Source organism: Pelobates fuscus, chromosome 6 (assembly GCF_036172605.1).
Source record: "Pelobates fuscus isolate aPelFus1 chromosome 6, aPelFus1.pri, whole genome shotgun sequence".
Taxonomy (NCBI): domain Eukaryota; kingdom Metazoa; phylum Chordata; class Amphibia; order Anura; family Pelobatidae; genus Pelobates; species Pelobates fuscus.
The window spans coordinates 234,796,840-234,823,595 of NC_086322.1; the positions used below are offsets into that span (position 1 = coordinate 234,796,840).

Genomic DNA, 26,756 nt, shown 5'->3' on the forward strand with positions numbered 1-26,756 from the left:
TTTCTGTACCTGGAGATAATTGGCTTCCACACCCAAGCCATGCTTGCAGTCGGTCAAAAAGGACTTCCATCTAACTTTTGAACCACTGGACCAATTTGTATGATTTTGACATATGTTTGTATACTGCGTATGCTGGTTCAGAATATGTAATGTGGGGGGCGTGGCCTGAAGCCGGAGCAAGATGGACGTGTCCAAGTGAAGCTCCGCTAGGACCACGAGGCCAATTGCTAACTACAGCATAAAAAAAGCCTGAAAGGCTTACCTGACCGAGGTACGTTGTTGGGGAGTCGATATGGACAAACGTGCCCAGAAGAAACAGCCCAGAAAGCCGGCGGAGCAGGGAGCGACGGTGTCCGACTTGTTCGCTGCCTCCCGCACCATGCGATCAAGCACTCAAGATGGCGGACGGGAGAGCCCGATGGCGCCTCGCTCCCCTCCCAGCCCAGGCACGGCGGCGGCCTCGGGTATCTCTGAGGCCAACGCTGCTCAGATTTTGGCTAAGTTGGCAGAGGTCCGGGGCTACCTGGCGGCCGAGATCACCAGGAACACCCATGTAGTTAAAGCCGAGATCCAGGCCTTGGGGGCGAGGACAGCGACGCTTGAGCAGCGTGTGGAGTCCACTGCCGTGGCCCACAACGCTGCCTCAGCCCAGATTAACCGTCTCTCCGCTAGATTGACTGCAGTGGAATCTTCCCTGGATGATCTGGGGAACAGGTCCCGGAGAAATAATATCAGGCTTCGGGGCCTCCCTGAACAGGAGGGGGAAGGTCCGCTGATGGATGTCGTGACCAAGATCCTAAGGCCTCTGCTGCCCAACGTGCCGGACCATCAATGGCACATAGAGAGAGCGCACAGGGCGAACGATACCCGCCCGAGGGACGTGATTATCAAATTCCTGTTTTACCGGACGAAAGAAGCCCTCATGCTGCGTGGGAGGGAAGGCCCTATCCGATTTGGTGAGGCGGAACTTACCCTGTTCCATGATTTGACTCCGGCTACTCTCCAAAAGCGAAGGCTGTGGCGCCCGGTGACGGGGCTACTGCAGAAACACGGTGTGAACTATGCCTGGGGCTTCCCGTTCCGGCTGCTAGCCTTTCGAGATGGTCGCACTAAAATTCTGCATGCGGATGGTGACCCGGTAGAATTCCTGAAGGGTCTTGACATACGAGATCCTGTACCGTTGATGGAGCTCTCTCAGGCTGAGGAGGTGCTGTGCCCCCTCCCACGCGAGTGGTACGAGGCGGGTGAGTGAGGCACACGGATTTCGGCAGGTCCGGATGCTCGGGGAGTCGGCTGGAAGGGGAGCGCGCCGGCTGAAAGCCCAGGGGATGGTATGTAGGATGCGTGTGGGATGGCGGGTCCTGGGGCCTAGCCCGTTACGGGGTGTCCTCATGGGGGCTCAGAATGGGAGCAGCAGTTAGGGCTGCAAGGGTTATTGTTTGGGGGGCATCCTCCCTCGTTGGGTGGGTTAGGGTTGTTTTTTTTTGTCTTTTTTCATCGAGCCGAACTGGGGTTGTTTTTGGTTTTTTTTTGTATTGTTTTTCACTGTCCCTCTCCTGTTATCTGAGGGCAGCGGAGTTGGGTGGGGTCGTTATTCCTTTTTGTGGGCGGAGGGGCTGTTGGGAGATGGGGTGAATGGGCTTTTATTCTCCACTACTCCTCCCTACCACTGCCTCGGAGTGGGCCATGGAACTTCCGCACATCGCGGCATTGACTCCTCCTGGGGACTGGCTTATGTTCATACTTGTGTTTATTCGGGGGGCGGGGGCGGCGGGCACCTGGCTATTCCACTGTGTGATGTTATGTACTTATGCCTTGGCCCTGAGATCGCTTTTATTGGGGTGTGTTTGGGCGCCTGTTGGGGGTGGTGGCTTGCGTTGGGAGGCTCGCGGGACCTGCTCTGCTTGGCCCAGAGGGGATCCTTCCTTTGGGCTGGCGGGGTGAGTCGTGGGGCACCTCGATGGAACCCCTGGTGGTCGGCGCTGTGGTGGAGGGGGGGGGAGAGGGCGGCGGGGGCGAGGGGCATGACGACTGGGGCTTCCTTCTGTATCATCCCCCCGTCGGCGGGTGGGGGTCATCGGGGAGGAATAACTGTTTTAATGTGTCAGGGGGTCCCTTGTTTGGCGGGGTCACACAAAAAAAAAATTACAATAAAAAAAGGGAAACAACAAAAAATGGAAAAAAAAATAAAATACAATTGAAAATATAGTATTAGTTGTAGCAATGAAGTGTACTGTGTTTCATGCCCTACCCTAGCCTTCCAGATTGCGCCCTTTGCTGTGCCCTTAATAGCAGCCTTGCTCACCCTGCATGGTAGCGCAGGTTATAAATATGTTATATTTTTTATTGTGATGAAGATGACACTCTAGTAGTGTCTTTATTGGCTGGTCCATGTCCCTAACATCCCAGGGGTCTTTAGTCTTTCTGGGGATGTTGGGACATCTACCCCCATTACGCCTGGCAATAGGTGAGACCAGGCGATATATGTACATAGTGTTTGGTTCTTTTCTTCTTTTCTCTTTTCTACTTTCTCTGTTTTCATTCCCTATTACCCTCTTTCCTTTTATGTCTCCTCTGGGGGGGGAGTCGATGGTTGCCCTGTTCTACTTGTCCATGTTTAGACGTATCGGACTGCTTAAATTCAGAGATATCTTGCAGGATAACTCATGCCTGTGAAACTAATATCCCTCAATGTTAAGGGCCTGAACGCCCCGAATAAAAGAAGACTTATGTTTAGGGAGCTAAAACGCATGAACCCCGACATTGCTTTCCTGCAGGAGACACACTTGCTGAAATCGGCAAAGTTTGCCCTTAAGGACCATACATTTAGGACCACGTACAAAGCCAGAGCCCTTAATAAGAGGAATGGCGTCGCCATTCTTGTGCATCATAGATGCCCATTCAGGGTTAGCAAGGTTAGTACGGACCCGGGTGGACGCTACGTTCTGGTCTCGGGGTTCTTACATTCCCAGGCTGTACATTTCCTTAATGTCTATGCCCCTAATGAGCCAGCCAGTGATTTCTGGGCGGAACTGACGCACATGGTGCTCACGCTGCCACACGGTATTGTTGTGGTAGGGGGCGACTTTAACGCTGCTCCGACCCCAGCAATGGATAGGGGGCCGTGTAGGGGAGCTCCGTAGTCTCACAGGAGGGGGTGGGGCAGGACAAATTACTGCACACGTTCATGCAGCAAACAGGTTTGGTAGACATATGGAGGGCACAACATACTGACGATATTGACTATACGTTTTATTCGACACCTCACGGTACGTATTCTAGGATAGACCTCTTTTTGGTGAACTCACTAGCTATTCCCAAGCTCTCGGAATCCATGGTGGGTTCCATAACGTGGTCGGATCATGCTGATGTCTCCCTTACCTTGGATAAACTGAGTGTGGCATCCCCTTGGTCCTGGAAGCTAAATAGATCCTTACTTCCGGACCCAGGAGTCGTCGACGTCGTCCGTAGAGAACTCAAGGATTACTTCACCAGAGAAGCGGAGTCGGGGGTTTCGAAAACCACGGTGTGGCGGCTCATAAGTCTGTTATTAGGGGTATTCTGATTAGGGAAACGACGCTGAAGAAAAGGCGGAAGTCTCAACTATTAACGTCGTTGCTGGCAACTTTAAGAACGGCAGAACAACGGCATAAGTCGGACCCTACGCCTCCTAACTTATTATTGGTACAAGACGTACGGCACTCGATCAGGGAACTGCTTCTAGACGACACCGCGAGAGCTATCGTATGGTCCAAACGCAACTACTATGAAAAGGCGAACAAGATGGATACTTTTACAAAATAGATAACAGTGACCCAGTATATGCTAAGTGCAAATCAGTAAGTAACTCAAACACCCTGGTGAGGTCCCCTTAACCTTCACCAACATTAAAGTACAAACACAAAGAAAATAAGGCGGAGTATCTTACATGCACTTTCCAAATGGTTCTTTACATAGGTGCTTTCCTATAATACACCCTAAGGAAAATAAAACAGTAGATGATAGTGCAATATTGTCTGTACTGTTAATCACTTAAATCCAATAAGGTTTTCACAAGTGCAAACTCACAATGGTGGAGCCACTATAGATTAGACTCAAGCAATTCGCCTGGTGGGATGTAAAGGGTCCCACTCCCTCCTCTGTGTTCCGGAATCCTTGTACAGGATAATCACAGGTTCGCAGATGGAGTGTAGTCAAATACTATTTATTCGTAAAATACACAAATCAAAAACATAAAACAATAATAAAAGACCTTACAATCTCTGTGGATCAGTCTTAATAGCAAAACGCGTTTCGCCCCTTCAGGGGGCTTCCTCAGTTGCTGTTGAGTTTCCTGGATCCTTCATCGTTTTTAAATGCCATCTATTGCCGCTTTTTTTCGTCTCTTACTTCATTTCCGGTTTGCCGAACTTCCGGTTTCCGGTCTTTGCGTTCCACCCTTGGAACGCACAGGCAACGCGCCTGAATTTCCTGTAAGATACCAGTCTCTCTCCTCTTCCGGTTGTTTGATTTTGCGTTCCACCGTTGGAACGCATATTTGGGCTTCCTAACTGTCTCTTGTTTAGAACGCTTTATGCGTTCTACCTTATGTGTCCATATCACAAGGGGCTCATACATCGAAAGGCAGGGAGAGAGAAAGGGGGAATAGGGAAAGAAAGGGGGAAGAAAGATGTTATTTGCCTTAGCTGCCATAGGAAAAAAGGTGTTTAAAATGTATACATATAAATCTCTTCACAAAAGAATATAAATACACTTCACCACTTCTACTTGTAGTGGTATAAAAAGTATAAATAAAAGCTCCCATGTCTCTAAAAGTGCAGTAATGTAACCTAAATCTCACATTTAAAGGCACAAGCATCTTAAAGGTATATACCTCCATAATTTAAATATGATAAAAATAAGTTAAAAGGGATTGGAGGGGTGGGGATTATATACGCAAGCTAGAGAAAGAAGAAATGAAGTATATTTTTGAGTTTAATTCCCTATCCCCGCATGGCCTAAATGTTGATTTTGAAGTATGTCATTTTTAAAACTGTTCTTGATGATATATTCTCTTGGGCTTTATCTGTTGAATTTGTATGTTTTTGGAGAGAAACGTGGTTTTATTTACCAATCTACCATTAGGTCCAGGTAGCCCAATTCAGTAATTGTAGAATGGTATTATTTGAGCTTTTATTGCATCACTATTTTTATATAATTTTTTTTTAAAATCATTTTTATCATATTTAAATTATGGAGGTATATACCTTTAAGATGCTTGTGCCTTTAAATGTGAGATTTAGGTTACATTACTGCACTTTTAGAGACATGGGAGCTTTTATTTATACTTTTTATACCACTACAAGTAGAAGTGGTGAAGTGTATTTATATTCTTTTGTGAAGAGATTTATATGTATACATTTTAAACACCTTTTTTCCTATGGCAGCTAAGGCAAATAACATCTTTCTTCCCCCTTTCTTTCCCTATTCCCCCTTTCTCTCTCCCTGCCTTTCGATGTATGAGCCCCTTGTGATATGGACACATAAGGTAGAACGCATAAAGCGTTCTAAACAAGAGACATTTAGGAAGCCCAAATATGCGTTCCAACGGTGGAACGCAAAATCAAACAACCGGAAGAGGAGAGAGACTGGTATCTTACAGGAAATTCAGGCGCGTTGCCTGTGCGTTCCAAGGGTGGAACGCAAAGACCGGAAACCGGAAGTTCGGCAAACCGGAAATGAAGTAAGGGACGAAAAAAAGCGGCAATAGATGGCATTTAAAAACGATGAAGGATCCAGGAAACTCAACAGCAACTGAGGAAGCCCCCTGAAGGGGCGAAATGCGTTTTGCTATTAAGACTGATCCACAGAGATTGTAAGGTCTTTTATTATTGTTTTATGTTTTTGATTTGTGTATTTTACGAATAAATAGTATTTGACTACACTCCATCTGCGAACCTGTGATTATCCTGTACAAGGATTCCGGAACACAGAGGAGGGAGTGGGACCCTTTACATCCCACCAGGCGAATTGCTTGAGCCTAATCTATAGTGGCTCCACCATTGTGAGTTTGCACTTGTGAAAACCTTATTGGATTTAAGTGATTAACAGTACAGACAATATTGCACTATCATCTACTGTTTTATTTTCCTTAGGGTGTATTATAGGAAAGCACCTATGTAAAGAACCATTTGGAAAGTGCATGTAAGATACTCCGCCTTATTTTCTTTGTGTTAAGATGGATACTTTGTTGGCGAGTTCCCTTCGTCCGCGGCAACGGGGTACTCATATCACGAGGATCAAAAATGCAGCGGGAAAATATCAGACGAACCCCACAGAGATAGCCAAAGTGTTTACGGATTTTTTCACTAAGCTCTATAATCACTCTGCGGAGGACGGCGCGGACTCAGGTCGGGCCCTGGATAAGATACAGGCTTTCCTCTCTCTGTCACACCTTCCAAAGCTGGATATGGTCGCCTCGGCGGCCTTGGAGAATCCTATTACAGCTGACGAAATTGATGCAGCAATTTCCGCCTTGAAGAGCAACAAAGCGCCGGGTCCTGATGGTTTTGATGGCAGCTACTATAAGACCTTCCGTGAAGAGCTTCTGCCCCACTTGGAACCCTGGCTCAATGACTTGATGGATGGAGGGACACCTGATAGGGAGATGTCTTTAGCCAATATTGTTCTGTTGCCTAAACCAGGGAAGGACGACTCGGCTCTGGAAAATTTTCGCCCGATATCTCTAATAAATCACGACTCTAAAATTCTAGCACAAGTTTTGGCAGGCAGATTGAACCCGCTCCTTACAGGCCTGATACATCCGGACCAGGTTGGCTTTGTTCCAGGTCGACAGCTTTTTGAAAACACGAGGCGTAATATTGACCTAATAGGGAGACAGGTTGCGAGGGGCACCCCGACACTGATGCTGTCACTAGATGCCGAGAAGGCGTTCGACAGGGTCAAGTGGGATTATTTATTCGAAGTATTATACCACTTCGGCTTGCCGGGCAGATTCGTAACTGCTGTTCAGGCTATGTACTCCAACGTTAAGGCGCAGATACAGATCTCGGGAGCGCGAGTCGCTCCGTTTCGCTTGAGCAACGGCACGAGACAGGGATGCCCACTTTCGCCACTGCTGTTTGTCCTCTCGCTGGAACCCCTCTTACACGCTATACGGGGGGCCCCGGGTATCAAAGGAGTTACTGTAGGGAATTCGCAATATGTGGTCTCGGGATTCGCGGACGATGTATTGCTGACGCTCACTGACTCGAAAGCTTCCATGGCGGCTCTTACTGAGATATTAACAGTGTACGGCTAAGTTGCTGGCTATAAAGTCAATTTGGGAAAATCGAGTGCGATTCCTATAGGTGTGCCAGAAGCCGAGGTTTCGTTTATAGCGGAGACTTACCATATCCGAATGGAGAAATGTCAGATCAAATACTTAGGCATTTGGTTGACGGCGGACCCCTCCCAACTATATCAGCAGAATTATATTCCGCTGATAAGACAGTTGATCACCGACATGGAAAATTGGATTGATAAGCCGATCTCGTGGATCAGAAGGATACACACAGTGAAAATGAATGTACTGCCTCAGATACTTTTCTTGTTCCAGGCTCTTCCGGTCCACGTGACAAAATCTAACTTGGGGCCGCTTCAACAGGCCATAGGCAAGTTTGTTTGGCAAAATAGGCGCCATAGAATCTCTCGCAACGTTCTATATAAAGCAAAGGATAGGGGAGGCCTTGGCCTTCCGAACCTTTACTATTATTACGTGGCGGCCCAGTTGGCTCAAATAGCTTTGTGGCACTCACCCCCAGAGGAAAGGAGGTGGGTAGATTTGGAGTCCTCTATGATGGGCCAGGACCTACCTCAATTCCTTATGTGGACCCCTAAAGAACAAAGACCAATTGATCGAGTGGCGTGCCCGGCGATACACGGCTCCCTTAAGATTTGGGACTCTGCCGCCGTCAAATATGGCCTGACCTCTGCCCTATCGCCCATGACCCCTTTCTTGAGAAACAAGGCTTTTTCGCCAGGATTGTATCCCCGAGATTTCAAGGGTATTGAGAACGCGGGGTTGCAAAGGTTTTGTGAATTGTTTGAAAATGGATCCTTTATTACGTTCGATGCGTTGCGGAGCAGAGTTCCGCTGCGTCCATTTGACTATTTTAGGTATCTTCAGCTCAGAGACTTTGCTAGTGATCCCTGGATCAAAACGGCAGCGCTGACTCCGTTGACTTTCTTTGAAAAGATGTGCAAAGGAGAACAGTTCCCGACAGGCCTCATATCCTGTTTGTACTCTCATTTAAGCTCACGCACTCTGGAATGGGGGGATCTTGTGTATACAGACCAGTGGGAGGCAGACCTCAATGAGATATTAGAGGGTGCAGAATGGCAAGATATTTGGGAGATGGCTGCAAAGTCTTCGGTTTGTGTCTCTCTGCAGGAACAATCTTACAAGACGATGTTTCGGTGGTACACCACCCCAGTGAAACTGTGCCGTATGGGGGTAAACCCAACGGACCTTTGCTGGAGGGGCTGCGGTCTTAAGGGAACTTATATTCACATGTGGTGGGACTGCGTAGAGGCTCAGGCCTATTGGAGTCGGATTGCGGCTCTGCAGCAAGAAGTTTGTGGAAGGGAGGTTAAGTTAGATCCATGGGTGTATCTGCTATCCAGACCCATAGATGGTTGGACGAAAACGGAACAAGACCTCGTCCATAAAATAAACCTAGCTGCTAGGAGAGCGCTGGCGCAGGTGTGGCTGCAGAAGAGTTCGCCTACTATTGCGATGGTCAAACAAAAAATTAGAGATACTTTCCTGATGGATAAGCTGACTGCTCAGGTCAGGGGGACACAGAGGAAATTTGATAAAATCTGGGACCCCTGGATAAATAGCACTGCGAACGCTTGAGTTGGGTCGGGAAACTTAGGGATCCCACTTGCGTGCTGGGTAGTAAATGAAGGGAGTGGAATATAGTACCTTGATCTGGCCACAGGGAAAGCTCACGTTACCTACTGAGGGTGACAGTGGGGACAAAACGGGAAAAAAAAATAAAAAAATTTTTCAGGCACCTTATTCCTGGGCACTATTCCTCGGCCTACCTTTCCTACCCCTATGTCCTCTTTCTCTAAGTCCTCGATCCTCCGAGGCGCTTCTTATGCTCTTCCTTTCTTCTTTACCTCTACAATCTTTATTTGTTGATCAAGATCGCACATACGGCTAATACGTAGGGAACACCCGAAAAAGATACGTGGACACGTTGTGTTTTCTGCACGGGGATTGGGTGTAATGTCCCTAATATTCTTTTGGCATTATAAACACGATCTTTCGTTAATGTCTGTTATCAGTTTACTGTTTTATATATTGAAAAAACCCAGACGGGATGTCCAAGCCTCCTTTGGACTAATGTTTACTCTGGAGATCGGGGACATGCTGATACTTAGCGATCTCTGATAACGGAACTTTTTTGTTAATTTATTTTGCAAATGTAAAGTGTTCTAATCTCAGTGTATAGGCTTGTTTATGCTGATCGCAAAGTTGATGTATGTGAATTGCTTGAGATGTCTTGTACTGAAATAAATAAAGAATTAAAAAAAAAAAAAAAAGAATATGTAATGTGAATGTGATGTGTACTTTTTTTTTTCAATTTGACAATTTTTATTGTTTTAAGCGATTAAGGGTACAGAAAAGAAAAGGGTGGGGGGGAAAGTTAAACAGATTTCATCAATGCACAATTTCAACTCTTATACAGTAGGCAATGAGTACTCAAATTGCGTACACGTCGTGTACACAACAAATACTGATTTTCACATCCTTTATGGGACAGAGTATTGTGTTTTTACATTTAGCACATCCCCGTATGGGGTCTAGTATATTCTTCTAACCCTTGCTCTCCATGTCCTCACGCCGGTCTGTTGTCTCCCACCTATTTGTGGGACACAGTCACATTTATGCAGTAGGTACATTCATTATTATTGGTTAGGTACATTCACTTTTGTTTATTACACGATCTCCATGAGTCCCACATTTCCCATGTTGTCTGGGAGGTGTGATTTGGTGGGAACAGTGTTTTTAAACCCTTCTCATACGAACATTGTGTGTCTAGGTCTGCAAGTATGTGCTGTACACAAGGGGTGGTCGTTTGTTTCCAGTTTTGAGCGATTAATCGCTGCGCTGTCAAGGTTATATGCAGCAGGAGTTAGGTAGTCCTCCTCGGGAGGTCAGTTATCAACATCTGTTGGGCTGCTAAGGGAATGGAGCAACCAGTTGCTGCCTGTGCTATCTCATGGACACCTGCCCAGAAGGTCTGGATGCGGGGGCAAGACCACCAAACATGAAGGACAGTGCCCTCTGCCTCATTGCAGCGCCAGCATATGTTGGAGGTGTTAGGGTAAATTTTATGCAGCCTACTTGGTACCATGTACCATCTATAAATCGTTTTGTAGAGTTGTTCTAGATGTGTGGAAGATTTGATCAGGAGTCGAGGCAATCGGAATATGCGTTACCAATCTTAGGTCGGGTGATGTGTACTTTTAAAGTTATGAATATTGTGTAAAACTGTGTATTTTCCTGCCTTTGATAATTACATTAGCCCATTGTGTGCAGTAATTCTATCACAGGCAGAGGGAGTTATTTTGTTAATTAGTGTTTCCATTGGTTTGTGTCCCTTTTGTCACAGTTTACCACCAGGTCCAGGTGGTGTGCCTCTGCCTGAAAACTTGCATAAAAGAAAGCCCTTTGGTGCTGATTAATCAGATCATCTTGTACCTTCATGAAGTTTTGGCTCATGTTTGGGGGATTGGAGAACTACACTCTGGGGATTGCTATAATCACTTTACTCCCCAGGGTCTGCTAAGAGCTTGTTCCTGTTCCTGCTTGTGACGAGACCAATCTCGCCACATTACATTGGAGGAGCCTGGTTGCCCGCCTGCTGCCTTTGGACTATGGACCAGACTTTAAAAGACTTATTTTCCCTGCGGAAAGGCTTATTCGTGCCTTTTCTGCCGTGGTGTTCGGTAGATTTTATCTACCGAACAAACTAACGATTGCACGACCACCTGGCAGCTGGAGTGTGCCTCCAATTGACCACCCTGAAGTTGCGGTTAACCGCAGCTTAATTGACGAAGGCAGGGTGGTCTTTGTTCGTCGACCGAACACGTGGCGGCGGCCATTTTACAAGTCCCGTACGGCCAGCGGTGTTCGGCACCTAAACTATGGAACTATAAACGGACACTTATTTGCACGAACACCACTGAGCCGCCCGTCTCCTGGTTCCTATTCGTGGGGATGTAGCCGAACAGCCGTTCATTCTGTATTTTGTTTCATGTGAATTTGTGGTAACCCAGATAGCTATGCCATGGAGCCTATTCGTGTGATTAAAGACTTTGGCTCCATGGCGATTAAACTGTATTCGTGTGGTCTGAGTGCCATTCACCTAATAATGTGCACTCAGACCTGAGCTATCTGGGGATATGTGACATGTCTATGTTTAATGTATAAAAAGTAACTTCATGTATTTTAAAGCATATTACTGTATTTGGGTCCCCACGTGTGTAATGGAGTTTTGCCTTTGTCCTGGGAGATAATTGAATTACTTCTCCAATTATCTCCAGGGCAGAAGGGAGGAAGCCAGGATGCATTGTGGGGATGTTTTGCTTCTGTGAGTCTGTAATGTGATACATGTCTGTCTGTGTTAGTCTTCCATTTGGTCCCCTAGGGGAGTGTCCACCAGGTGGGAGACCTGCATAAATACAGGGGCAGGTAGCCCTCAATAAACAGACCACTGCTTGACCCTCAACACGGAGCCTTGTCTCGTTCTTGGGGGGATTCACTGTATGCTGTTGGAGACTGATTGCTAGGAGTGTAAGCTGATGTATGCTTTTCATGTTCGTCTGCTAGCAGCTATTCGTGAGGTTCCAGTTGGGAGTGCTACCTTTTTCCCTTGTATGCAGTTCGGGAGTTTGGTGCATTCACTTATATCCAATTTGTGAGTTTTGGTGATTTTACAGTAGCTGTGCCTGTCTGTGAAAAGGGGATTATCGCCTAAACGATTTTAACCCCTTGTCTGCTGAAACGGTCCGTTACAATTGGTGGCAAGCGGCGGGATAGTTCCTACAGCCAGAAGGACAGCTACAGGAGACACCATTGCTTTGGATTTTTACAAATTGAGGGCAACGCATGTCTGAGTACAGCGACCCTGACAGCACCAGGATGGAACCAGCAGTGGAGCATGAGGAGGGTGCCATGGATGACCGAGATACAGTCCGCAAAGGCATCTGGTACCAGGCACTGGGTATGGTGGAATACCAGCGGGGCGAGAGACTCCCCAAGGAAGACCAGCGACTGCAGAAGCGACTAGCCCTGCGGATGCCCTTCCTGGGAGAGCAGCCCCTAGAGGAATGGGTAAAAGAATTGGAGCTTTATAAGCACAACTCTCCAGAAGACCCTTAGAATAGGGTTCGGAAACGGCTCTTTTTTTTTTTTTTTTGCATTTAACCAGTTATTGTTACTGTTATTGAAACTGCTCTAGCTTTGAGACAAGCACCCATCTAAACTTGTTACACTTGTTTATAGTCTATTGATTGACAGCTTTTACGATGCTTGACACATGTGAGATTGCTCAAAAACGATAATGCCTACTGTTTACACTATTGATGCCATTGTTCAACTTGTTTTACAACGCATATATGATGTAGTGGGATAAGCATGTACTACAGTACTCACTTGAACATCACAATAAAGAATTTACAAAAAAAAAAAAAAGAATTGGAGCTCCGGGTATGGCAGGAGATGTGGCTGGAGGTTGCCTACCAGGCGCTCTGGTGGTATGGGACACAGTACCTGCCCTGGACAGCCGAGCATGACAAGCCAGAGGGAGAGGAGTTTGACGGTCCTGGCTTGTTATGGCAGTCTTTTTCAGAGCTCGAATTTGGGAGCCCTACACAAGCCCGGTTCAGTGATCTCTTGGGGTGGAGGGAGAGCAGGTATGACTGGGACGACACTCACGAAATTGAGCAAGACCTAGTCCACCTGGTGACCCGGGAGATGGAGCTAGAAAAGGGCTACCAGCAGCTGTTCCAATACTATGAGAAGGCTCAGCAGGAGAGCAGCAGGACAGACCCAGAGCCAGACCCATTCAGAGGGGACGTGATGGTAAAGTTTTACTGGGAAGAACCCCAGGTGGCCAGTGGAGATGGGACCGAGGTCTCTCCACCGGTCCTGCAGGGAATTAGGAGCCCAGTCTCCATTCCCCAGCGGCAGTGTAAAGTGCAGGGAGAGGAGAGCAGTGTCCTCCCTCCCCAGCGGAAGGCTGAGTTACAGGGGGCAGAGGTAGTTGTTCCTGCCCCCCAGCAGCAGAGTGATATGCCAGGAAGGCAGTGTGAAGTGCAGGGAGGGGAGAGCAGCGTCCTCCCTCCCCAGCGGCAGGCTGAGTTACAGGGGGCAGAGGTAGTTGTTCCTGCCCCCCAGCAGCAGAGTGATATGCCGGGAAGGCAGTGTGAAGTACAGGAAGAGGAGAGCAGTGTCCTCCCTCCCCAGCGGCAGCGTGATTTATTGGGAATTGGGAGCCCAGTCTCCATTCCCCAGCGGCAGTGTGATGTGCCGGGAATTGGGAGCCCAGTCTCCATTCCCCAGCGGCAGTGTGATGTGCCGGAAATTGAGAGCCCAGTCTCCATTCTCCAGCGGCAGTGTGATTTGTTGGGAATTGGGAGCCCAGTCTCCAGTCCCCAGCGGCAGAGTATCCAGCAGGGAATAGAGAGCCCAGTCTCCTTTCCCCAGCAGCAGGACTCTGTGTTGGGAGGAGAGACAGTCGGTCTCCCTCTGCAAAGACTGGAAGTATGTCTGGGAGAGGAGCTTGTTACCACTTCTCCCCAGCGGCGGATCATTAATGGGCAGGGAATAGAGAGCTCAGTCTCCATTTCCCAGCGGCAGAGTGTTCTATCGGGAGAGGAGCTTGTTACCCCCTCTCCCCAACGACAGCTTAATGTACCAGGGGGAGACTGTAAGCCCCCCACCGGTGCAGATGGGACCGTGGTCTCTGCACTCACCACACAGGGAGTAGGGACGGTCGGTCCTACCCCCCCCCCCACGACAGAGCTGTGTATCCAAGGGGGAGACAGCCAGTCTTCCCATTCCGCAGCAGAGCTATGCACCTAAGGGGGAGACAGTCAGTCTCCAGCAACCAGGCTCCAACCAGACTACTCCGGTGGTAGTACTGGCACCAGGACAGAGTACCGCTGGTCTCTGCCCACTCAGCAACCCACCAAGGCAGCCTACCAGTCCCCTACACAGCCGTGGTGAGGCACCTGGACATGGACAAGTTTCTCCTCTACCCAGGTGTAGTAACCATTTATTGTGGGTGGGCTGTACTGTTTTTTCTGCTTTGTGGGTGGGCTGCTGGACTAACAAGGGCACTGACCATCAGGAGGTCAGGTACCCTGTTAGTCTTTTTGGAAAGGGGGAAAGATGTGACGAGACCAATCTTGCCACATTGCATTGGAGGAGCCTGGTTGCCCGCCTGCTGCCTTTGGACTATGGACCAGACTTTAAAAGACTTATTTTCCCTGCGGAAAGGCTTATTCGTGCCTTTTCTGCCGTGGTGTTCGGTAGATTTTATCTACCGAACAAACGAACGATTGCACGACCACCTGGCAGCTGGAGTGTGCCGCCAATTGACCACCCTGAAGTTGCGGTTAACCGCAGCTTAATTGACGAAGGCAGGGTGGTCTTTGTTCGTCGACCGAACACGTGGCGGCGGCCATTTTACAAGTCCCGTACGGCCAGCGGTGTTCGGCACCTAAACTATGGAACTATAAACGGACACTTATTTGCACGAACACCGCTGAGCCGCCCGTCTCCTGGTTCCTATTCGTGGGGATGTAGCCGAACAGCCGTTCATTCTGTATTTTGTTTCATGTGAATTTGTGGTAACCCAGATAGCTATGCCATGGAGCCTATTCGTGTGATTAAAGACTTTGGCTCCATGGCGATTAAACTGTATTCGTGTGGTCTGAGTGCCATTCACCTAATAATGTGCACTCAGATCTGAGCTATCTGGGGATATGTGACATGTCTATGTTTAATGTATAAAAAGTAACTTCATGTATTTTAAAGCATATTACTGTATTTGGGTCCCCACGTGTGTAATGGAGTTTTGCCTTTGTCCTGGGAGATAATTGAATTACTTCTCCAATTATCTCCAGGGCAGAAGGGAGGAAGCCAGGAGGCATTGTGGGGATGTTTTGCTTCTGTGAGTCTGTAATGTGATACATGTCTGTCTTTGTTACAGTCTTCCATTTGGTCCCCTAGGGGCGTGTCCACCAGGTGGGAGACCTGCATAAATACAGGGGCAGGTAGCCCTCAATAAACAGACCACTGCTTGACCCTCAACACGGAGCCTTGTCTCGTTCTTGGGGGGATTCACTGTATGCTGTTGGAGACTGATTGCTAGGAGTGTAAGCTGATGTATGCTTTTCCTGTTCGTCTACTAGCAGCTATTCGTGAGGTTCCAGTTGGGAGTGCTACCTTATTCCCTTGTATGCAGTTCGGGAGTTTGGTGCATTCACTTATATCCAATTCGTGAGTTTTGGTGATTTTACAGTAGCTGTGCCTGTCTGTGAAAAGGGGATTATCGCCTAAACGATTTTAACCCCTTGTCTGCTGAAACGGTCCGTTACACTGCTATCTGGAATTCGGAGAAGTCGACCTACTGGAAGCTGGACCCTGGTCTTGGGTCCAGAGTGGGTGGAGATGGCGAGACCCCAACCAAGCTGCGGCAGTTTGTGGGAGTCTACAGTGGTTATGATGTCTGGTGGAGTGCTTGGAGTCCTTGGGAAGCACTAGAAGCATCCATCAACGGAAGGTACCTAGTCGGGGTACAAGCGGTTCCGTTACAAAATGTTTTATGGATATCGGTCTGTAACTGAGCTAGAAAAATTTGAAAGCAAACTTGATACAATGTGCCGTGTGGGTGGCATATTGCCCATAGAGTTAGAGATGCTTTTGAAAGACTCTTGCTACAGGGAAGTCAAGAGCTTGGCGGGCAGGAGTGCTCTAAAAGAACCATCAGAGTGGTATAAGGGGTTCCCACTCAGGTGGTTCATAGCATTTATTGCTAACACACTCACCCACATTCTGTGTATTGTATTTCTCTACGATTGTATACTAAAACAGTCATACCTCCCAAGAGTTATGTATCTGGTGAAGATGTTAATGGTTGGAAACTCACAGGATGCAGTTACCCACACACATATCCAATGCTAATCTCTCAAGCAAATCCATAACAGCAGTGTCCTATGAAGCAGGACTTCTATGGGCGGGGTTAAAGGGTTGGCTACTGACACATTTTACGTAACCAGAACAACACAAAGGGACAGACATGTCCAGAGAGGGGATGGGTCAGCCTTTAGTGAATGCATGTAGGCTAACCAACTAAGGGCACACTATGCAGACAACGCTCTGAGCTTGGCGCAAATGCATCTTATGATGCTCACACACTATGCTTTCTAGGGATGGTACCCTAGAATTCACTTGTCCACTCCTCTCCTTACCTTTTTACTAACACATAGAAGCTCCTGGTATGCAGTCTGGGACAGAGAAAAGGTGCATGTAGTGAATGCATAAGAAAGAGGCTCTGCTAGAGTGTTAAGAGAGACCGAAGCCACAAGAGCACAAAGTGTGCAAAGTCAACTTTATCGTAACTAATTTCATAGTCAGCCAGTCCACACAAGTTTTGTTCCCCTACATCCCTTTTAAGTTTCTATACTTAATCCCCTCTGCACAAAGTAAGAGCATGTGAAGAGTAGTAAAATAAATAAATAAATCAATTGGCCTATTCCATGGGCATGGGCCTGGACCTTCAGCTCCATCAACCCCTATGTTTATCCAGCCCAGTATGTAAGTCTTTGTATGCCAGTGTCAATTTGGTCAGCAAATGAATCTGACACATTGTCTAAGAAATGCTTGTGAACACATACTGATTATATTATTTGTTTTATAGATTGTAAATACAGCTCAACAAAAGGCAGTGGAGAAGCAAAATGATGCTATTGCTGAGCAAGAAGCAATGATTTCTCAATTGAGTAGACAAAACAAGGTAACAGACCCTTGAAAAATAGTTTGTAACAATATCTATAAAAATGGAATTGAGCAGAAATGAAGTGATAATTCTTCAACTCCTGACTGTACCTCTTCCTGCCCACATTTTATCCTTTATTCTCTGTCACCATCAGTGTTCTGCTTTATCCCTGTCTGGGTTCAGTTGTGTGTACCGCCTCCATATACATTTTTGTTTATTCCAGATCATTTTTCCAAGTATCTTAAATGTTACAACATGCTAATGGCTTGCTAATGGTTTGACTTCTTACCTGAAGTCCTTCAGGTACCGCTCCCTGACTCTTTGACAGCCGGCAGCTCTCGACGTGAGCTAAGCCTGGTGTAAGACTTATTGTAAGCCCACTGGCAGAGAGTAATCAGCTGATGCTCTCAGCCAATGAACTGCCTCTGGACTGCAGGGCTTAGCACAGGAAAGCTAACTCTTAGCAGGACCTCCTGGCTTCCCATGCAGGCAGAGACAATTAGTGGATTGGAGGTAAGACTTTAAACTTTAAGGAAACAGTTTGGCTATAAATACTGGGTGGACACCTGGCTTAGCTCACGTTGCAGGGAACTCCAGACACCATAACCACCACAGAACATTGTTGTGCTTATGGTGCTTGGAGAATTCCTTTAAAGGGCTAGATGATTTTATGGAGCATCATGTAGTTTTCAACATCTGTAGTCTAAAAATAGGCAATCTTAGAGTTTCAATGTCATTAGACAGCCTACTGGATTAATCTGAGACATCTGAAAACACAATATATAGAGGATGCAGCTGTGCACCTACAAAAGAACATAATTTAACACAGTCTATAATAAAAGACTGGTACAAACTCACTCACATAATGTGTTATGGGTATATTGCCTCTGTGTGCCTCCCTTTAGATGTTTTGGGGGCTATGCCTTATACCCTTCCCTCCTGGCTGTAGTCTCCACACCGGTGCAGTAAGCAGGACTAGGTAGCAGGGTAGGTTCCAAAAAAATACAGATAATACAGATAAAATATATAAGTTAAATAGTGTGGTCCTACGTGTTTCATCCAGTAGTAGGACTTCTTCAGTGTGCCAATGTGTAGTAAAAACAAAGAATACAATCAAACAAACAGAAAAATTCCCACAGGAAATAGCAGTTTAACCCCCTCCCCCCCGAAATATAAATGTATACTTCCATGTATCCAGAGGGCTATTCCTACAGTCTCACTGGTGGCAGGGCCGGATTAAGAGCACAGTGGGCCTGGAGCTGACAATTATGATGGGCCTAATTACTGACTCTTATCGAGCAAAATCACTAAAACAATCATACCTCCCAAGCGTGATGTATCTGATGGAGATGGTGCCCGAGGGAAACTCATAGGATGCAGCTATAAGAAAACACATACTCTATGCTAATCTCTCTCTAATGTATGCTTTCATCTTTCAAGTAAATCCATAACCCCTAACAGCAGTGTCCAGTGAAGGAAGTCAATGGGCAGGGTAAAAGGTGTGCCACTGGCGCAAATCATGTGACAAGACCTGTCAAAAGGGGTGAACACAGCCTTAATCATTTGTATAATTAATTAGTTATGCGTGAAATCACATGATGTAAATCACAAGGAGTGACATCAGAAAAAATTCTGTAAAATCACGAACAAACTACTCACAGTTTGATTCTGCTGTATAGATGGATTGCTCCCAGTGTCTCTCTGTCTCCCAGTGTCTCAGTGTCCCTATGTATCACAGTGTCAGTGTCCCCATGTCGCCCAGTCCCCTAGTCTGCCAGTGTCTGTGTCCCCATTTCTCCCAGTGTCCCAATGTCTCAGTGTGTCCCCATGTCACTAGGATACTGGGGACACTGAGAGACATGGGGACACTGAGAGACCCGGGGACACAGAGACATGGGGACACTGAGACATTTAGGGAGACATGGGGACACTGAAACATTTGGGGACACTAAGACACTAGGGACACAGAGACATGGGAACACAGACACTGGGAGACTAAGGGACACTGGCTGGGAGACAGACACTTGGGGACAGTTGTGGACATAGACATGTGGACACTGGGACATATAGGGGCACTGGGAGACATGGGGACACCAGGCACACTGAGACACTAGGAACACAGACACTGGGAGACCTGGAGACACTGAAACATTTGGGGACTCTAAGACACTAGGGACACAGACACTGGGAGACTAGGGGACACTGGGAGACTAGGGGATACTGACTGGGAGACAGACACTTGGGGACAGTTGTGGACATAGACATGGGGACACTGGGACATATAGGGACACTGGGACACATGGGGACACTAGGCACACTGAGAGACATGGGACACAGACACTGGGAGACTTGGGGACACTGAGACACTAGGGACACTGGCTGGGGGACATGGGAACATAGTGTCTCCGTGTCCCAATGTCTCAGTGTCTCCCAATGTCCCTATGCCTCACAGCGTCCCCATGTGTCTCAGTGTCCCCATGTGTCTCAGTGTCCCCAAGTGTCTCAGTGTCCCCAGGTCTCCCAGTGTCTGTGTCCCCATGTGTCTTAGTGTCTCAGTGTCCCCTAGTGTCTGTGTCCCCTAGTGTCTCAGTGTCCCCTAGTGTCTCAGTGTCCCCTAGTGTCTGTGTCCCGATGTGTCTGTGTCCCCTAGTGTCTGTGTCCCCTAGTATCTCAGTGTCCCCATATGTCCCCTAGTGTCTTAGTGTCCCCATGTGTCCCCTAGTGTCTCAGTGTCCCCATATGTCCCTGCTGCCTTTCCCCCCATCCCTCACTTACCTGAGCTGGAGAGCTGCTGTCTGGACTCTGTGCTGTGTTGCTACTTGAGTAGTAGAGAGAGGCAGGGATATGCTGTGTAACTTCCTATCCCTGCCTCTCTCCACACGCAGTGACCCCTACTGGCCGGTGCTGGTATTGCAGAGTAATTTCCATTTATTCTGAGAAAATTACGTGCATTTGTAGTGCCGGTATTACTGCAATACTGGCACTGGCCAGGCAGCTTAAAATACCAGCTGTGCCAGTAATATACCAGTCAAGTGGCAAACCTAAGAGTACTGTGTAAAAAAAAAAAAAATTTTTTTTTTTTTTTAAATGGGCCTATTCCATGGGCCTGGGCCTTGAGCTGCAGTTCCATCAGCCCCTATGTTAATCCGGCCCTGACTGGTGGCCCAGTGGGCGTTCCTTTCCTCCTCAGCTGTGTACCATATTCATGATCGGCTTCTCAGGTCTTTTTAGACACCTAAATCCATATTGATATTTATTTTGTGTATCCACAGCTGCAAGGGGACATTGTCTGGGATTGTCTTCCCCAGCGGAAGCTGTAGTCTTATTGTCACGGGTTTGGGGTGAATGGGCTCAGTATGCTGAGATTTGATATGAACACAGTCACTGAATGAAAGGTTTTATTTTGAAAACAAATATAATGCAAAAGTCCCAATGTAAGTATAAATGGTAAAGAGTTCCAGCACTTGGCAAATGAAGAAAGGCTTGATTGAAGTTGCAGTAGAATTGCAGGAGATAAATCAAAGCAGGAACAGTTTAACCAAGGTTGAAACAGCATTGCAGGGGTTAACCAAGGTTGAAACAGAATTACGGGGGTTAACCAAGGCTCAAGGCAGATTCAGGCAGACAAGAGTTGATTCAAGGAATCTACAGGTGAGCGTAATCAACTCAGTTCAATCAGGATCTGACTCTGTACTCCAGGGGAACAACAAAACAACTGAGCACAGACCTCTGAGCGTAACCCCTTCAGGACGGAGTCAATAGTGCACGTTCTGATCAAAACAAAATGTAAACAAAAACTGGAATTTGCGCTATATGTCTGTTCACCCGTAGTTCCCCTCTTTCATATTATATGCACCCACACTTATTATATATCATTTTGTTCAGGAGAAACAGGGCTTTAATTTATCATTAACTATTCATATATGGAACATAATTTATTATGAATAAAATTAAAAAAAAAATGAGAAAATAAGATTTTTTTTTACAATGTATATTTTGTCTGACATTTTAGCTGTGAATGTCATAATACTACAAAAAAAAAAAATGCACATATTTGTAATCAGCGATGTCTCACGAGTACAACAGTACCCCCCATTAACAAGTTTTATGGTGTTTTGGAAAGTTACAGGGTCAAATATAGAACGTTCCATTTTCAAATTGAAATTTGCCAGATTAGTAATGTTACCTTTGAGACGGTGTGGTAGCCCAGGAATGAGAATTACCCCCATAATGGCATACCATTTGAAAAAGTAGACAACCCAAGGTATTGAAAGTGGGGTATGTTTAGTCTTTTTTAGTAGCCACTTAGTCACAAACACTGGCCAAAGTTAGCGTTCATATTTGTTTTTGTGTGAAAAAATAAAAAAACTAATATTTGTCCAGTGTTTGTGACTAAGTGGCTACTAAGAAAGACTGGACATACCCGACTTGCAATACCTTGGGTTGTCTACTTTTGCAAATGGTATGCCATCATGGGGGTAATTCTCATTCCTGGGCTACCATACGCTCTCAAAGGCAACATAACCAATCTGGCAAATTTTAATGTCAAAAAATGAAATGCAAGCCTTATATGTGACTCTCTAACTTTCCAAAACACCATAAAACCTGTACATGGGGGGTACTGTTATTCTCGGGAGACGTCACTAAACACAAATATTAGTATTTTAAAACAGTAAAACATATTACAACAATAACATAGTCCATAAAAGTGCAGTTCGTTTGTAAAAAAATGCAAAAAACTTAACTTTTACTTAAAATATCATTGTTGTAATACAATTTATCAGTTTGAAACACTATTATTTGAGTTCAGCGAAGTCTCCCGAGTAAAACAGTACCCCCTATGTACAGGTTTTATGGTGTCTTGGAGAGTTATAGGGTCAAATATAGTGCTTGCGCATTCAATTCTCTGCACTTTCTCCCTGTGTTATCAGGCATGTCAATCAAATTTTAAATAATCAAATCACATAATTATGGTAAAAGATTTATAGGTATCTAAATTCTACGTTACAGACAGTCCCCCTGCTGGCAGATCCACAGCCAGCTATAGGAGGCCATGTGATCGCTCTTTGATCGCCCCCGGGGGTTTCTTTTGCCATGGGAGGGCTGTCAGGCAGTCCTTCCGAAGAGGATCGTGGCGGAGGTAAGTATCCCGGGCGCTCTGGGGGCTGCAGCCGTTACGGAGTTCTATGCCGCCGCAATGGCTTTAAAGCCCATTTAAATGGGGACGGTAATGGCGTTAAGGGGTTAAATAGGGAAAAGGGAATGGGAGCCCTCCCATGAGGAGGGATCTAAAGGCCTATATAAGTGGAGGGCTCTGCTGGGTAACTAGATGTCCACACCTTTCTATGTGGGCAGGATGCTTTGCCGTTTGTTAACTGAAAGCCACTGTTCCCCACACTGCTTCCAGGAAAACCTGTATGGCTTTCCCAGGGTTCTGATAGCCTGGGGGATCCTGGGGCAGTGTGGAGTACATGGCATACATGCCACCTAGTCCGCCCGCCAAAGGGGAGGTATGTTGCTGGACGGTAAGAGTTTGTGTCCATTTCACCGCATGCCGCAACCCATGTGGCACATCTGCGGGGCCCGGGGAGACAGGAAAGGCAGCGGTGATCCTTGTGCCAATGGCAAACCGCAGAGGAGTGAAGGAGACAGCCGGTCACTGTGAGGTAGGTGAAGTGTTTCCCTAACTCCCAGGACGCCAAGAAACACATGGTGATTGGCGAGTGAGTTGTGCCGAACCATCCCGGCGTGCCGTGGCCCTTATTAATCTAACAAGATAAGTCTGTTTTAACCACACTACTACATTTTGGGATATTTGTATATGTCCAAATCTGAGATATGTAGGAAATGTAATGGGTTCATATCCTTTTAAGACATGCTTTATACAGTGACCATTTGTACATTGCAACTATAACTTTTGTGAACGTGATAAGCATTAATTCTAAACTTTCATATAAAAGGTACACTTGGAAACAGTGGAGACTTGGAAGAAAAAGTTTCAGAATGCACAGAACGGGCAGGTGAGTAGGCATACACAGACAAAACTCAATTTGGTGGGCTCCTGGTTTTCAATCTTTGTACTCTTTGGCAAGGACATTTGGGCAAAGAATTTTATTTTATAAAACAAAACCATATTTAAGGCCACTTAGTATGAACAAGAATTAATAGCTTACTCTATGTATGCTCCTAAACAGGAGTGTCTCATATGGGTTTTAGTCTCTCAGTCACTTTAGATACAATATGCAAGAGGTCCTTATCTAAATTATCCTTTATATTGAGTCTTGTCAAAATGCAGATAGGCAGCGCAAGCAACAGTCCTAATCTTCTGGAGACAACCATGCACCCCCTCACTCAAGCGCTGGGTGGAGGAGGTGGAAGACACCCGGAGATTCAAGGACCTGAAGGCAACGACTGCAAACTCCAAAGAAAAACATCTTACGAGATGGTTCTACTGGCTAAGACACATCGCCTCGGATGACTTTGTGACGCTCTTGAATGCATCTGAACACTGAGAGGAACACATGGGCAGCATGTGGGAAGAGGCCACCTGAGGCACCGGCGGAGTGGAGATTCCCGGAACAGAGATGGGAGACAAACAGAGACCGGCTGACTAAGATACCCGCTTGCCGCCAAGCCGCCCCTCCCCACCCTTTTTTTTTTTTCTCTTCTTCTCGTCCTCTCCCCCTCTTCCCCACCCTCTCGTCCTCCCCACACAAATACCAGACTCACACCTTACATGACCACAACCCCTAGAGGGAGGCACACATGCACACAGACGTACGAACATAAACCAGACCCCAACTAACAACATAACCTACAATTTTGACCAAAGCACAACTCCATGCACTGCCTACTAGCACACCAAGATTTAGAACAGACGCTACAGACTGAGCCACAAAAACGCTCCCACTATCCCAAGCAATAATGAACGGGTGACACCGCTAACACCGGAACAACTATCAGCATTGACCACCTAGACACAAGAAACGATATACTAACACAATGGCCGCACCCGCTGACTAGCCGGGTACAATTTCAAACCAGATGCACAATATGCGATGCCTCTGGCAGGCACCAAAATAACTAAAAGTGATATATAGGCCGTGACCACGTAGGTGACAAGAAAACATAATCACAACAAAGTAGCCAACCCAAGATTACTACAAGTACCATCTAGCACAAAGCTGCTCCGCTAGCTAGCTACCACAAAGCACCTACCCAATCCAGCTAACGTGAGGCGACTATACAAACCAGATGACAAAAAAAAACTATATACACAAACCAGTTAACACAAGGCAACTACGCAAACCAACTAACACAAAACAACTACGCAAACCAATTAAAACAGGACAACCACACAGACACATATTACTTCGGGTTATACCCGCCTAGTTAATGTATCTTGAAGTACGCACCTGCTTAATTAAACTAAATACGCATGTTCAATATACCTGTTTCAATGTTACCGCCTCTGCGTAGGCGATCGTATGCTTTTACAATACTAAGTTTGAATTCCACAAACAGAATGTGATGACAATAAAAACGATTTAAAACAAAATGCAGATAGGCTAAAAAAAGTGTTTTGGAGATTTTCGAAAAAAAAATATGTTGTGTGATGAAATGACCAAATGTGAAAAAAATACAATGAACAAAACAATTGCTGATTTATTTAACTATAATTGCTGATTTCCTGCTCTTTTCCCTGCAGAAGCTTAAAGATGTGAAGATGAAAGAGGAGATACGCATTGTGCAACAAACTCACGAGCAGGAGAAGGTAGTTCTATTTGTTCTACGATGGGCTACAGTTTGAAAAGAGACAGCATGATCATCCTCTCTCTGCATAAATACAATAATTTTCTTTACATTGTGTGTCCTGATGATAAAACATGCTGAACAGCAGAAACACGCATTGCTTGAAAGTAAAATTATCTGAGGTCTGCAAAGGCAGATGCATGACATTCTTCTGAAGGAAATGATCAGAATCTGTTCATAGGACTGCAGTTAAAAGAACACTCCAGACACCATAACCCCTACAGATCGCTAGTAACTTACTTTTGTAAGTAGCCAAACTGTTTTTGCATGGTTTAAATTCCTACCTGGGATCCACTGGGAGCTGCTCCCCACTTTAATTACTAAGACCAGACAGCCAAAATTTCCTAAGCAGGAGCTTGCTTTAGTTATAGCGGATATGTTAAAAGGTTCCCAATTGGAAACCAGAACAGTTCTCAGATGAAGTACAATTGGACCAGTGCCTTATGCAAGTCTGAGATAAAGTTCCCTGTTAGAAACTGTCATGGGTTCTCTAGTCTATTGTCATTATTCCTTCGGTCCTCCACTAGTCCTAGTTCCAGATGTACTGCATATGGTGATATTGCTATTGCTGTGTAGAGTTTTCCCAATATAATGGACGCAACCAGTCCTATTGGGTAGAAAAAAAAAAAAATTTTAGGCTTTTTATGCACACTCGGCTTTTTATGCATTGCCCCTAGCATGGGGCTTCCAAGACAAAATCACAGGGGTTTCCTTCCCACAAGCCTTTGTGTTTGAGAGATAATTGAGCTCCAATTGAGAACTCAATTATCTCTCAAATAAGAAAACTTACATATTATTATTATTATTATTATTATTATTATTATTATTATATTTATATAGCACCAACAAATTCCGTAGCACTTTACAATGGGTGTAATATAATGTTAATCTATCACAAACATACATGAAAACAGTACAGGAACCCCACAAATATCATCTTCCCAAATAGCCCTGATCTGAGAGCACAACATATCCAAAAAGCACTCAGATCGGTTCGGTAAAAGCACTCAGATCGGTTCCTGATCTCTCTCCGCCCATCTTGACTCGTGTCTCTGACTGCCTCTCTGCGATTTGCAACTGGATTGCTGCTCACTTCCTTAAACTCAACCTGTCCAAAACAGAACTTCTGGTCTTTCCTCTCTCAAGTGTTGCTACTCCTGTGTCTGTCTCCCTCGAAATCAACGACACCACCATCACCTCTACCTCGCAGCCTTGCAGCCTAGGTGTTCTCTTTGATGCCGACCTCTCCTTCACCCCTCATGTCCAGTCAATTGCCAAATCCTTCCGCTTCCATCTCATCCGCACCTATTTAACACCAGATGCGGCCAAGGTGCTGGTCCATGCCATTGTACTCTCTCGCCTTGACTACTGCAATCCCTTTCTCAGTAGTCTTACGTGTTCCCAGACTGCACCTCTGCAATCTATAATGAATGTGGCGGTGAGGCTCATTTTCCTGTCCGCCCGCACCCATAATGCCCCCCTCTCTGTCAGTCCCTACATTGGCTTCCAGTTAGATATAGGGCTCACTTTAAGATTCTGGTGCTTGCTTACAAGTCCCTACATAATGGTGCCCGTCGAGGCCCCTGTCTATCCTCTGTCCGTACTCGCACATCTGATGCTCTCCTTCAAGACTTCTCCCGGGCTGCACCTTTTCTGTGGAACTCCCTTCCCTTCTCCGTTAGACTTTCACCCAGTCTCCACTCCTTCAATAAAACACACTTCTATAGGGAAAGCATATAATTTAAACTGTTAGCGGGTTTTCATCCCCCCATGACTCCTCTCCTGCAACTGTCAAAAATAACCTACTAAGTTCTCAGTGAATACTTTTTTTGCAAAATATTTCATTACCCATACTTATACCCTTTGTGTCACTATACCACA

At 46.1% G+C, this 26,756-nt stretch overlaps 1 protein-coding gene across 4 annotated transcripts in view; it reads left to right on the forward strand.

Annotated features, from left to right (window-relative positions):
• Positions 1 to 26,756, forward strand: part of CALCOCO2 (calcium binding and coiled-coil domain 2) — a 161,882-nt gene that overhangs the window by 109,073 nt on the left and 26,053 nt on the right. For 3 of the 4 annotated variants that reach the window (XM_063458883.1, XM_063458886.1, XM_063458882.1), the window contains 3 exons: positions 16,986 to 17,081; positions 23,024 to 23,083; positions 24,772 to 24,837. In XM_063458883.1, coding sequence (XP_063314953.1) covers positions 16,986 to 17,081; positions 23,024 to 23,083; positions 24,772 to 24,837 — 222 coding nt within the window. The remainder of the gene's footprint in view (positions 1 to 16,985; positions 17,082 to 23,023; positions 23,084 to 24,771; positions 24,838 to 26,756) is intronic. The other variant, XM_063458885.1, reaches the window with a different exon arrangement.